This window comes from Anser brachyrhynchus, assembly GCF_964034855.1.
Source record: "Anser brachyrhynchus genome assembly, chromosome: 8".
Classification (NCBI taxonomy): domain Eukaryota; kingdom Metazoa; phylum Chordata; class Aves; order Anseriformes; family Anatidae; genus Anser; species Anser brachyrhynchus.
This window is the reverse complement of record NC_137702.1, coordinates 29,351,868-29,365,790: the sequence shown is the minus strand read 5'-3', so window position 1 is coordinate 29,365,790 and position 13,923 is coordinate 29,351,868. Positions and strand designations below refer to the sequence as shown.

The 13,923-nt window shown below is 45.2% G+C and overlaps 1 protein-coding gene and 1 long non-coding RNA gene across 3 annotated transcripts; one reads left to right on the top strand and one right to left on the bottom strand.

Annotated features, from left to right (window-relative positions):
• The first annotated feature begins 1,806 nt into the window (after positions 1-1,806).
• Positions 1,807-5,796, top strand: S1PR1 (sphingosine-1-phosphate receptor 1). 2 transcript variants are annotated; one of them, XM_080602512.1, is made up of 2 exons: positions 1,807-2,269; positions 2,985-5,796. In XM_080602512.1, exon 2 carries the CDS (start codon positions 3,112-3,114, stop codon positions 4,249-4,251), a length of 1,140 nt encoding a protein of 379 aa, XP_080458638.1. In that variant the 5' UTR covers positions 1,807-2,269; positions 2,985-3,111; the 3' UTR covers positions 4,252-5,796. The 2 variants fall into 2 exon arrangements, with proteins under 2 accessions (XP_080458638.1, XP_080458637.1); XM_080602511.1 differs by having other exon boundaries at positions 1,808-1,983.
• Positions 2,984-12,254, bottom strand: LOC308199073. Its single transcript, XR_013954368.1, has 2 exons — positions 9,060-12,254; positions 2,984-7,446 (listed from the first exon to the last, which is right to left on the bottom strand). It is a non-coding gene; the product is annotated as an uncharacterized lncRNA (long non-coding RNA).
• Positions 12,255-13,923: the final 1,669 nt, after the last annotated feature.

The following is a 13,923-nucleotide window of genomic DNA, read 5'->3' as shown; positions in this document are numbered from 1 at the left end:
TCTGTCATGTATTCCATGGAATTGCAAGTGTCCTTAACACAGGACCTGGCAGATAGGAGGGTGCTAAGAAGAGAATTCTTGTTCTGTTGATTGGGACGGAGTATAATCCTGGCTTAAATCTTCTCACTAAACATTTATCCATGTGCTCTTGGTAGAGTTGGCTGGAAAAGCCTGAATTTACCTGTTTGTGTGATTCAGCCCTCATGAGAAGGTTGCTATCTGTGCAGCTGAGCCACATTAACCTACATTTTCCAAGGTTTTAAACAGCCTTTAGTGCAAAATCAGCCAGGCTGGCTTCACTGCCTGAGAAGGATGAAGCACTATTTCAGTATCCTCACTGCTAAGATGTCAACATGGGTATAAATGTGTGTGGTCATCTAATACAATACTTTTTGTGATGCAAATAGCCAGCTGTTTGGAGTGGAACTGAAATTGCCTAGACATTTTACACAACCTCTGACAAATAATTTGTTGGATGTCACGTCTTTGAGTTGGAGCCCTCTCAGTTGGTTTACCAATAACCTAAACATGAAAGCTTGTACATCTGACTACTGAAATCCTGAGTCATTCTATCCTTTAATTAAAGCACGTTCTTTTAATATGTTCCTCTTGCTTAAAATTATATGAGAATGATTTCCTAGAGGAAAATGCCTAATGAATGCACTTTTATTTAGTATTTTCTATAGATTAGCTAAATAAGGGAGAAAGCTTGAAATATCTAGGGTATGTCAGGCAGTTGCAGGGGATATATATGTCAACCTCAAGCATGATTTATCTTGCATGCCTTTTCTGACAGTTGTAATTTAACGGCTGTATTTTCCTCCAGGCTCTCAGGAGGCTAAACATCTTTTCAAGTTTCTAGCTTTGTGGTGGAAGAGTCAATGTCTGTTTGCCAGTGTAATTTATCTGAGTCATTCTGGGAGAGGCGTGGAGCAATTGAAGCATGACGATTAGCATAAATAAGAAGGACTCTCCTCCTGAGGGTAGTGTTACTCTTACCGTGTTTCAGAGGAAAGCAGCCTCCCCATAACAACTGCTACTGCTAATTGAATTGTGTGATGCTATGAACTAAAAGACCTAATATATTAAGCTCTGGTCTATTGTGATATTCTTTTGCATTTCAATTTGAGGTGGAGTTAACAGAGCAAGGAAGGAAGAGGAACATTTCTGCAGTAAGAGCAACTGTGGGTTATCAGGAATCACCCTTTCATGTTCGCTGAGGTGGGTTTCTTTGAAGAAGGAATTATAAAACCTAAACCCACAACTTCTTTTGTAGCTTCTATATAATGACACTGCTACCACTGTCAATAAATAAATAAATAAAACTTTTCTTCCTATTATTAAACACCCTCTGACTCTTGTGAATTTTATTTATTTATTTATTTATTCTTAACGTGGAAACACCTCTCCATGGTGGTGTTTGGGGTGGCAAGTGCCAGGAACCAAGTCCCCCATCTGCCAGGTCCCAGTGCTGGCTTGGGCCTGCCCTGTGCGTTGGCCCTCGGCCCTGGGGGGCTGCTGCAGGCCGGGGGGAAGCGGCTGGCGAGTGACCCAGGCCCTGTGGGCCGGGACACCCCGACCCGTGCTGCTGCTGTCTGAGGGCGGCCAGGCCCGGCCCCGAGCTCGGGAAGGCGGGAAGCCACTCTCGGCTCCTTCCTTCAGCTTTCTTTGTCACGTTCCCCAGGAGCCGGGGCTGAGGCTGCCCAGGGACGAGGAGGACCCGGGGGCCCCATCCGAGGGGGCGGCCTCAGCCGCGGGGCGGGGAGGCGGCGGGGCCGGGCCGGGCGCCCAGGTCCTGGCCCGGGCCGCCCCGCGGCCGCCGGCGGGCAGGGAGGAGTTAGGAGGGGATCGTCGGAAACGGAGGGGGGAGCGGCCGCCGCGGCGGCGTTAAAACCACCGAGCCCCGGGCCCGGCCGCCGGAGTCGCTCGGCGGGAACGCAAGATGCGGGGGCGGAGGCGGGCAGCGCGCTGCGGCTGAGCACGGTGAGGCGAGGGCCGGGGCGGTGCGGGGCGGTGCGGAGCGGTGCGGAGCGGTGCGGTGCGGTGCGGAGCGGGCTGCAGCCGGGGAGCTGCCGGCCTCGCACCTCCGGCCGTGCCCCGCGGCCGGACAGCTCCGGTCGCTTCCCGGCCCTTGGCAGCTGTGGCGACTTTTTCCAGCACCCCTAACAAGTGGCTGTGCGCGCAGGCGGGCAGGCAGCCTCCTCCGGGGCCGCGCTCCTTGAGCGCGTCCCTACCAAAAGCTCGCAGTGCTAGTTATTTCTAACGCCAGGTACTTGTTGCCTTTCCTTTGTTTCAGACGCACGCTGTGGGCTTGCTGTGCAACTTACTTACGTATCTTTCTTCGTTTTCTAAACTTAATACTGCTCTAGGCTTTGTAAAGTGTGCTCTTATTTGTCAAGGGCACCTTTCCTCTTTACAGCTTTGAGATGCTCTCTTCCACAGCAGTGAATTACCTGCACCACTCTTTGGGATGGCATCGGTATATTGCTTACCGGCCCCTTCCAAAACATATTCAGACTCTAGTAAAGGAGGAGAATGCAGGTCTGTCAAGTACTTTCTGTGCAGACTTCCATGTATTTGCAGTTAAACCAAATCAAGCCTGATTCCTTCTCTAAATCTCTGCTGTTGTGTATGTGGTGTGTTTCCCACGGAAGAAAAAGAGATACAAGTGCTTACTGCTGGGGAGCTCTGATAGCTTTCCCACTTGAAGAAGTCCAATAAGCCAGCCCCTGCCGACTCCAGCTTTACCTGTGCAGCCCTGCATGACAGAACTGCTTTTTGTCTCACTGGCTTTAGCTGTTTAACATGCCTTACCACCTTTTAAGTGCATTTTAACAGATGAATAAAACTGATTTCTGTGTGATTGCATTTGTGACTCTGGTGTACAATTCAGTCAGCAGATTATTCTGAACCATTTCAAGTTTGTTGCATTGTTTCCTTGCCTTATTTTAACTCTGGGCTTTGTCTGTGCCTCCTGTTCTCAGGGCTGCTGTTTCTGAGTGCGTGCAGGAGTGCCGGCCGGCTGCGGGCGCGAGCTGCAGGCAGCCACCGGGTTTGTGCTCGGTGTCACCGTCCGGCGGCCGCGGGGGAAGCGGCACCCAGCCTGGCACCATGAGCTCCGGCACCAGCGCCCCGCTGAAGGTGGTCAGCAGCCTCGCCAACACTGATGTCAACTATGTCATCAAAGAGCACTATAATTACACGGGAAAGCTAAATGAGAATGCGGACAGTGGAATAAAAGTGACGTCGGTGGTTTTTATCATCATTTGCTGCTTTATAATCTTAGAGAACATTTTTGTCTTGCTCACCATCTGGAAAACCAAGAAATTTCACAGACCAATGTACTATTTCATTGGGAACTTGGCTCTTTCAGACTTGCTGGCTGGTGTGGCTTACACTGCCAACCTCCTGCTCTCTGGACACAAAACCTATAGCCTCACCCCCTCCCAGTGGTTTGTAAGAGAAGGCAGCATGTTTGTTGCCTTGTCTGCTTCAGTGTTCAGTTTGTTGGCCATTGCCATCGAGAGATACATCACCATGTTGAAGATGAAGCTCCACAATGGCAGCAACAGCTTCCGCTCGTTCTTGCTGATCAGTGCTTGCTGGGTTATCTCTGTGATACTCGGGGGACTCCCGATTATGGGATGGAACTGCATCAGCCTCTTGTCCAACTGCTCCACCGTGCTGCCTCTCTACCACAAGCACTATATTCTCTTTTGCACCACAGTTTTCACTGGCCTTTTGCTATCTATTGTTGTCCTCTATTGCAGGATCTACTCCATGGTGAGGACTAGGAGCCGTAGGCTGACATTTCGAAAAAACATTACCAAAGCTACTAGGAGCTCAGAAAAGTCACTAGCATTGCTCAAGACAGTGATCATAGTTCTGAGTGCCTTCATTGCCTGCTGGGCTCCATTGTTCATCCTGCTTTTACTGGATGTGGGCTGTAAAGTGAAGACCTGCCCAATCCTATATAAAGCAGAGTATTTCTTAGTACTGGCCGTGCTCAATTCAGCCACGAACCCTATCATCTATACGTTAACAAACAAAGAAATGCGGAGGGCTTTCATCAAGATTCTGTGCTGCTGCAAATGTCCCCCAGCAGATTCGGGGACCAAATTCAAGAGGCCAATCATCGGAGGGATGGAGTTCAGCAGGAGTAAGTCTGACAACTCCTCCCACCCACAGAAGGAGGAAGGTGACCATCCTGAAACCATCATGTCTTCAGGCAATGTTACCTCATCTTCTTAGGAGTAACCGTGGAGGTGTATTCCAGAGCCTTCCTCTGAAATCGGGGAGCTGAGGCGCCTCCTGCTCACTGCGTCAGCGCTGGGCCAAGTGAGCGAGTAGCATTAGTTCTAATGAGGCAAACGGTGCACTTGCGAGGCTGGAGTTCAAGAAATGGGACAGACTGTTCTGGCTTGAAAATCTTTTTCCCTGGAGCATGTTTTGTCTTTGCACTGAGGCAGCTCAGGGTTGTCAGGCGCATTCATATCCTGAAATCTCCTTAGTAACTCTGAAAGACTGATGCCTTGGTGAAATGATGCCTGGTGTGTGTGAGAGAAAGAGAGTGGGGGAGGAGGAGGGAAAGGGAGAATGAACCTTTTTTTTTTTTTTCCCTGTGAGAAGAATGTGAAGTTATTTTTCCTTTACTTGCAGCAAACCACTGACACAAAGGTCTTTCTGTACTGAGTTTAGCAGTGGCTCTGGTATAGTTGGTCAGAAGTGTTTGTTTAACATGTAACAAGGGAAGAGATCACACAAATATAATTTAGAGCACGTACAACCATAATTCGGCATCACTTTCCAGAGTTTTTAGAAAAGTAGTAAGGTTTTATTTGCAGAGTCCAAAGCTGTTGTGGTGTTATTTAGTGAGATCATAGCTGTGAATTTTTGTTGTTGGTCCGTGTTACATTTGAAGACCAAGAGCCAGACAGACTTGGCAGTTAATTCCACCTATACGATTCTGTTGACTGCGTCAGTTTTTGTGGAGTAGCTCAGAGCAGCATTTGGCTCCCTATGTTGTTTGCCATGTTGTTATTAGCATTAAACAAACTGCATTATCATGACAAATGCATGGTAGAACTAAAGGTCATTTCTGTTCAAGGTGACTGAGAGTAAATCTAACAGTGTAAGATACTATTGACAACAGCAGCATTTTTGCCGAAGTAAAAAGAGCTAAAAACTGAAGGGGAAGGTCAGTGTCAGTTGCACAGTATTTCCAAAGGTAAAGATTGGTCAGAAAATCTGAAAAGAATACCTTGAGTTTCAGAAAAATACAAGGGACGTTGAAGCAAAATGGCTATAGATAAATGCACTTCCATAACAAAATGCAATACATTTTGGCACATTGTATTCATGTTTATAATTTCAGCAAAGATGTCTGTATTTTATCAGTTCGTGGAAGAAGTACCTATCATTAAATTGAATGTATTTGTTTTACAGCGTCATTTTTACTCCTCTGTTTTTCTAACCTGTGCTAATGGGGTTGAATGTGTACAATGTAAATAAGTTAATATGATGCAGGAGTCTTCATGCACCTAGAGTATTACTGTAACAAAAGTGGTGTATCTGGGATAGCTGAGAGCAATTGACTGATTTACAGTTATTGGCAACTCCTAGAAGTGGTATTTTGTAAAGAAAATTTATTGCCTTTGTAGTAAAATTTCCAGTGCAATTAAACTGATTTTTTTTTCTGGTTTAAAAAATAGTATTTAAAATGTTCCTGACTTTTATTGTTCAATTTGCACATAGCTTTATTGACTTCTAAACATTAATAAACTGATTTTTTTTAAAGATTCTGTTATCACAATACTGGTACTTTTGTACTGTTGTGGGAGTTTTGTGCTGGGTGTGGTTTTGTTGATAGAAGTTGTTGATAGAAGTAAGTGAAAGAATTCCTTGATTTTGGTACTGGGATTAAGCCAGTTTTGTGGGGTCTTTCTGATCAATGAAGAAATAGGATGCCACTTACAATATCATGTAAAATAGAAAATGAATGCTAGACTCTGACTTTTCCTCAGCACACGCTGAAATGCCATTATAATAATCTCTACGCTAGCATTACCACAAGCAATTTTTCTCCAACAACTAGTGAAGCATAAACAGAACAAAAAAGGGTGCCTGACAGTGCTGCCATGACTGCCTAGAGTAGAATAAGTGAAATAATTAGCTTATATTGCTAACAGCATTCAGAAGTTTAATTCTTAGCTCACTGCAGGTATCAGGAGGTTTATGAAATGCAGACCTGTGTTCTCAGCTACGCAGCTGTAGCCCCATTGGGTGCGGCAGCACAGACTGGCTGGGTAGTTGTATAGACACTGTATTATTTCTTCCAAAGTTTCAACTTCCATTTCCTCTCTTGCTGCCATTCCCTCTCAGTCTTACTTTTAAGTTTCACAGAGCTTGTACAGGATGCAGTTGGAGTGTGAAGATAAACCTCACCTTCTCGTAGCGTATGTCATCGCTGTGCAAGGTTTACTGTGGGAAACTGGAGCCTGCTCAGTGAGGAAGGCTTTGGGTCGCAACCTCACTTCCTGAAGGAAATTCCAAAAATGCCCTGAAGACAAAAGAGTGGAAACAGGCTGGAATTTCTCTCCATCTGTCTGCCTGTACGGAAGGAATGATTTCATGTGTGCTCACTTCCTAGGCTTTTAATTAGTGACCTGAGCAGAGCTGGAAAAAATGTCAAATCTGTGTTTGTGCAAAAGATAGAGTCCCTCTTGGCTCAGGCCTTCATTTGGGCAGTGATGGCTTACGCGCGGTGCTGGCAGTCATGAGGGAATGTACTGCTTTATCCCAGGGATAAAGTCATGTCTGTGCAGAGCACCAGAAGCATATAAACCTTGAAAGTCCAAGTTGAGGCCTCAACGTGCTGCCGGTGAGTAAATACAGGCAATATACAGGGGACATGGCTTCTGGGTTTGGTTCAAGTCCTCTCCTGGACTGGTAGGCATGTTGTCACGCAAAGGAGAGGGGTCCTCCCGCTCCGGAAGCCTTAAGGGCGTTCCTAGCATTTCTCCCCGCTGGGTCTGAGATCCTGTGACAAGGGATGGGCGATGTCACAGCATGGCTGTGTCACGGGCTCCTTGTGACTACCACCAGGCTCTGCGCACTGGGAGCTGATGGCTACAGGTGAGTCACTTCCCTTCGCTTTGCCTTTGTTTCTGTATCCCTCTCTTATCTATCTTGTCTAATTGCACTGCTGGCCTTTGGGGGAAATGACTGCTTCCCCCTGTAAAAGCAACTGTGTGGTGGGAGCCCAAGTTTGGTAGGGAGCTCAAAGCCCTACGTAATTCACACAGCAAGAGAAATGCAAACAGCAGAGTGTGGCACTGAGCCATGGGAAGCATTTCCTATGCTCCCGATCAAGATGACTGAAATCTATTTCCTCAATAGACAGGCCACATCTACGCATGTAGAAAAAAATCACCCAGGGACTAATAACTGTAATAAAATAATAACAATAATAAAAGTTAGGGTTCCTGCTGGAAAAAAAGGCCATTTGTACCTCTCTTCACTTCCTATGGCAGAAGGCTGCAGCTCCTCTGCCACACACATCCATGACAATAAATGAGCAGGTTAGGCCAGATGTGTAGCACTCAGTTTTGCAGCCTGTAATGCAGAAAGCACCCTCCCCAGACCCCAGAGTGCCTTCCATAGGCACTGAAAGGGCATATGGCTTTGTCCTTTTGCTGGCCATGTGACAACCTGGCTGAAAACATGCTTTGAGAACTGAAAAGGTACATTATACCAAATCCCTCAGTGAAATAAAATAGCTTGAATTCTCGTGAGTAACCTGGCCCTTTCATTTATATTCTTGCTCATAGCTCTTCTTCCATCACAAAGAATAAAAACAGGGATAGAAAACGATCATAAACTCCGTGTGTTGCTCCTGTGGCAACTCCCTAACTCCCTGTGCCTGTGTGGGACCCAGGTGTAGCGCTGGGTCTATTGGGCAATGGAGGGGCTGCAGTCAGAATGCCCTGCAGCCACGGCAGGAGGAGCAAACCTTGGGCTTGCTGTACAGTGCAGGCAGTCAGGACCAAGACCAGGGGACATAAAAACATAAAAATACTGTTATCCATCCTTCTCGTATTCGTTCAGCTAAGAACGACAAGGACTGCCCAACTGCAACATTTCCTGATTCCTAATTTGGCCTGGAAGATCTTAATACTGATTGCATTTTGTGTACAAAAGGTCAGACTGACAAAGCATCCAAAAATTTGTGTATGTAGAACAGAACTATGAAACCTTCTCAGCTCTGAAATGCTGGAAATTCCCCAAGGACAGGTTTTTTCATTTACGGGGTTCTGAAAGTCCCCAGGAAAACATTTACTGTATTTTAATAATTCTCCTTATTATTTTTCTTGGAAAAGGAAATGAATCCAACTACAACTGAACCTTCAAGGATATAAGAAACAAGCAAAATCCATCTAAATTCAATTCCTGTCATCTGCTTTCATAATCATTTCTAATCCCATCTTTGCATTTACAGATGGGAAGAGTTTGTTCATTTTCTGTGGTGTAATTTATTCTCATAGAATATTATTTCTATTTATGCAATCTGCAAGAATTGCATAGGGTCAGGAAATTTCCCTCTAATTATTACTCTACCTGAGTAATATTTAATTGTTACTCTTTGCATAGGATTTTTAAAAGTTCTATTTCTATAACAATTAACAGTAATTAAATTCACCTTGTACACAGAAGGTAGATGTAAGAACCTGTGGTGCAGCTAACTTGTTCCAGTACAAGTTTTATGCTGAAATAAAAAGTGTCTAGAGAGACCTGAAACTCAGTCAACTCAATCTAAGATAAACCAAGATACTAACAAAAATAATGTGTTTTGGGAGGGAATTTGGGAACATAATCAATGTAGACTTACGTGAACCACTGAAGAGAATTACTATATTAAGGACCTTCTCCCAGACAGGGAGAGAGGGGCACATTCCTTGTGTGTCCCTTACTCACCCACAAATTCTGAGAAATGTTGTGCCAAAGCAGCATTCTCAAAACAAAACCCACCAAGCAAAGCTCTGCAAAGCCAGATCTCTTACCTTACCAAAAAATCTCCTCCCTGAGTTAAACTGGAATTATTCTGTTGCCCTCAGAGCCATCCCTACTACCTTCACAGCACAAAAAGGCAGGAAATCGCATCAGCCACACCCAGGAATTCTCTGGGCATGGAAAAGTCCTAATAAAGCAGAGCCGACAAAGCTCTGTCAACCCTCTGCGAACCTCTGCAACCAAGCCTGATTTAGCAGTAGCATAATGGAAACCTGACACAAAGGCCTTTTTTTTTTTCTTTTTTCCCCGAGCTTAAATGAATGATCACTTGGAGAAGATCCATCTTTAAATTCATAGTACAATAACTATACAACAGCATGGCTCATTGGCGAAACATGTGACCAAAGCCAGATTAAATATTTACATGTGTACGTAGCTTTTGCAATGCCTATTCATAATTACTCTTAGCTACAAGCGGGCTCAAAATTCAGACTGCATATTTTTTTTTATAACTAATGAACATATGGAAACCACAGGCTGGGGGGAAATCACTGAGTAAATACTGAGCTAAAATTATCTTCTAGGCTCCATGGAATCACCCATGAAAACAGTCACTACCTAGCAAAAGTCTTTGGTTTGAATCAGCACTGACAGCTGAAACTTTCAGGTGGTGGTCTGAGCTATCTGCTAAAAGCTTTTTTGCTCTCTTCAGCATACGTATGCTCTGCATAAGCCCAGACTTCTTGACTTGGCAGGACACTGGTATAAATCACTGGAATACAGCCTCATACAAGTACGCCTCAATACTGAGCACCTACAGTTGTATAATGTGAAGGTGGGGATGCAAATTTATATAAGCAATGAAAACAGAATTTATATGGTTATGGAGAAAGTGCAATAACAATTTTCACATGATGTGAAAACTAGATTTGGCACAACTGTGGTTCAGAGTGCACAAGAGAACAGGTTTCAGAGACAGTTTGGGATTGGTGAGGAATTAGACTATAGTATCTGATATTCTTCACCTGAAATGAAGGGAAAGAACCCCCTGTGGTAATTAAGGCACAAAGTCAAGGGTTTGCAGCTGTGAAGTGTATCCTTAGCACTGCAATTCTTTCCTGAGCAGCTCTAGGCAAGGTCTCATGAATTCTCACATTCCCACAAAGATATTATATATAATGTATACATATTATATATACATATATATATATACAAGGTTGTTTGCAGCTGATTATTTTGTATTTTGTGGTACTATTTGAAGGATTGATTTCTATGGCATTCTGAATACGGGGGGTGGTCTGCCAGGTCATTTATTGCCCAACTACTTGCAATATCTCCTTGCGCTTTCATACCTGGATGCTGCTGTATCACAGCTAGCATATAGTGGGAAAATCAAACAGAAAAAGGTTTTTTAGTAGTACATACAATGCTATCCTCATAGTTGGAAGAATGACTGAGATCTTGGCTGAAAAATGCATCCTTAAAAGGAGCTGTTATGGAAAAACAGCTCACCAAAAGTCTGTCTTATTATCTTTCTTCCTTTCAGTGAAGACACAACTATGGTCTAACGATTTCTTCTAATCTGGTGACCACTCAGATGCCTGTTGCATGAGGAATAAATTTGAGCTATTTCCCAAACACCAGTCCCTTGTATCTGTTTTTATTTCCATTGCAACTCCCACATTTACTGCTGGTTTAAGCATGAGATAAGAAATTGCTTGTAGCTGGTGTGTACTTTTTCTCTCTCATCAGGGTTATCCAATCATACCTTTATGCTGGCATAGAGATATCACTTCAAAGCTGCCTACAACTCCATTTCAAAAAGAGTTCTCTCTCTCTCTCTTTTTTTTCCCCTTGTCTTAGAAATTCAATACATTTTGCGTTTTACTATATTTTACTGTATTTATCTATTTTTTCCTAGTCTTACTCTTTTTACATATTGCAAACATTGCTTGAGGAAATCTTTACCTTTCATCTCAGAGTTTGACCGTTTCTAATAGAAATGTGGTCATATTTTACTTTTCTAATAAATAATATAGGTGGGAGGGAGAGGAATTGGTCCATACAATGGAGATGGTGAAGGAACGCCAAATCTTTTAACTGGAAATGGTTCATCAGTGCAAGTGGCTGGGGTCAGAACTCTTTAACGACAGCGTGAAGTTCTGCTTTTCACTAAACTTGCTGAAAACTGCAAAGGCATTAAAGAGGGCTCAGAGGACAACAAAGCAAGGCGGTTTAATAGGATGAACGACTATAAAAGGCTCAGTGAGCAAAGCCTTTTCCCACCAGAGAGGAGAGCCGGGAAACACAATACTCAGCCTACCAGCTACGCTATGGAAGTGTGCTGGATGATGCAGAGAGAAAGAAAACTATTTAACGCTCAAGACAAAGAGCAGATTCTGCCCACAGAAGCCAGAACCAGTTAAAACACGTATTTCAGATTAGGATTTAGCTGCACTTTGATGCTTGACGCCTTGGTGCACCGCGGTGGGACGGGAGCTCTTCCCCACAGCACCCGCCTCAGCCCGCCCACGCAGGACCTTTGCTGCTCCCGATGCCCCCCCAACCCCCCTTTTCCTCAATGCTGTTCCTGCTCCCCTTGGTTTTCCTGCCCACCCCCCCTGCCCCAGCTCTTCCTGCGCCCTGCCTTGCCCTTCACCTCTGCCTGCTGTGGGTTCCCCGGGTGGTGCAGATGGCAGTGGCTGCGGGGCCCTGTGGAGGTGGCGGCGGTGGCACCGCTCATGGCGTGGCCTCCCTGTGGGCGTGGGGCCTGGGCACCGTGGACCAGGGAGCAGGGCAGGAGGTGGTGCTGAGGAGAGAGACTCAAAAACCACTTTAGCAGAATAAAAGAACAAGACAAAGCCCCAAAACAACTCTTGTATCTATAAAAACTGTGTGCTGTAATGGGGAGGTGAGGTTTAAACCCGAAGTGAGGAGCGGTTTTGGCACCCGCCAGTGAGTGCCTGGCCGCCCCCCTGCAGCAAGCAGCGGGCGTTCGCAGCTCTCAAAAGGTCAAAGGGGCCCCTGAGAAACTGCCACGGCCCCAGTGCGTGTGGGGTTCACGGGTATTGAGCCTGAGACCTTAAGGCGAGAACTTGAGCGCAGCAGCTGCAAAGTAGGCTAGGCCTTGAAAGCGGTGGGGTTTTCGTGGGAGCACTGAAGCAGTCTCATGTGCAGCCTGCGGGTCTTTTCGGCCACAGCACGAAATGGCTCCCTGCCAGCATGAGGAAGTGGGCTGCACGGGCCTCCCCTGTAGCTCTTTGCTCTCTCCGCCCGGCACTTTACATTCTCAGTGGAAACAGGCACCCCGTGTAAACTTGGGGTGGCGTGAAAGCAACCAGAAGCATCTTAGGCAGAAGTGGGTGCCATTGAACTGTTTATGAAAGGATTTTTGTTGAAATCTCGATTATTTTTTTCATCACTCAGCTGAGGTATCACTGACCTTGCGGCTGGCTGCATGAGGATGAGGGCCGGCCAGAGGAAGCCTCCACACCACGCACCTCAGCCGGAGCAAGGAGGGAGCAGAAAGACCTATGGAAGATCTGTGGGACAGCCGCGGCCACCTGCCTCCCTCAGGTAGTGGGAGCAGAGCAGGTATGGCCAAGGCCCAGCCTGGGGAGCTGGGTGAAGCAGGGCCGTGCCCCTTGGCAGTGGTGCCCAAGAGGAAAGTGAACTAGGTCCGGCTCGATTTTCTCCTCAGGAAGTATGGGGGTGCAGTGTTTGTGGAAGAATGGTATAGACCTGCAGTAGCTGTGCCGCGTCTGCGTGCGCATGCACATCAGTGTGTGTTGCTGCAGGATGGTTCCCTTCCTGAAATACAGTGTTATGATGCTATGGGACATTAAAGCTCAAGCTAACAAAGTTTTGGTAGCTGGAGTTAAACTACACTATCTACTGGGTAGAAGTGCTAAAAATGTAGTGCAGATTGTTGAAAGCAATTGTAAATTGTAAAAATGCTTATTTCAGTCTTGCCTTTACTTTAGTCCTCTGAGCCTGTCTGAATTACCTTGTTATCCACCTGAGGGCAGCCTTTTGAGAACAGGTTAGTAGAGACACAAGGCACTGAACAGGTCTGTATCACCCAAGCTTGACACCTTGGTAATTATGATATGAATCAATGCTTATTCAGACAGAGGACCGATCTTTCTCACACAGGTTATCAAGCAATCTTCACAACCTTCTCTACCAATTTTTTATGCATCTATGTAAACACTTTATTGATAAAATAACCAGGTTTTTATTAGTCTTCCCGAAGAAGCTTCCTTGTGATTTGCCCATTTCATCAAACCATTCATCTATAGTGGGGTGCAAACAAAAAAATCTGTCCAGGTGCACTAAAGAAAGTGTAAGTATTCCTAGACATTATGCTTTTCATCCCATTTGACTCTGCCCATGCCCAGAATGAGATTAATGTGGCTCTGAACCACACTTCAGAGCAAAGTGGGACAAATAACAAAGCATTTTTAGCTGTGTTTGAAAGCATTTTCATATATGTCACTTGCAGCCTTAGCCTTGTGTGTGGCCTCTACTCTTTTTCTGTTATGGGAAATCAACCTAATAAAACTTCTCCTTCCCTTCTGAATGAATGTCATTGTTATAATACAATGAGTCAGAAAAGAAACAATATTAACCACAAAATAATGGCAGTCTAACCACCAGCATGAGTTCTCCCCCCATCCATCAATCAACTGCAATGCTCTTAACTGTGTTTCCTTATTGTAATCAAAATCTGGCAAAAATTTAATGAAACTGAAAGTGGAGGGGTTCCCACAAATCAGAAGTAGGATTTTCATTGATACAATTGCATGCATGAGATTTCGTGTTCAGAGCCAGCAAAATGAAAAGGCTTGTTACCTGTAAGCATCACCTGTACAAATCAAGCAGCTCCATATCTGCTTGGGTTTTGGAAATGGA

What these genes read in the sequence shown, in the direction of transcription:
- S1PR1 (XM_080602512.1), top strand. Translation starts at nt 3,112, where the DNA reads ATGAGCTCCGGCACCAGCGCCCCGCTGAAGGTGGTCAGCAGCCTCGCC.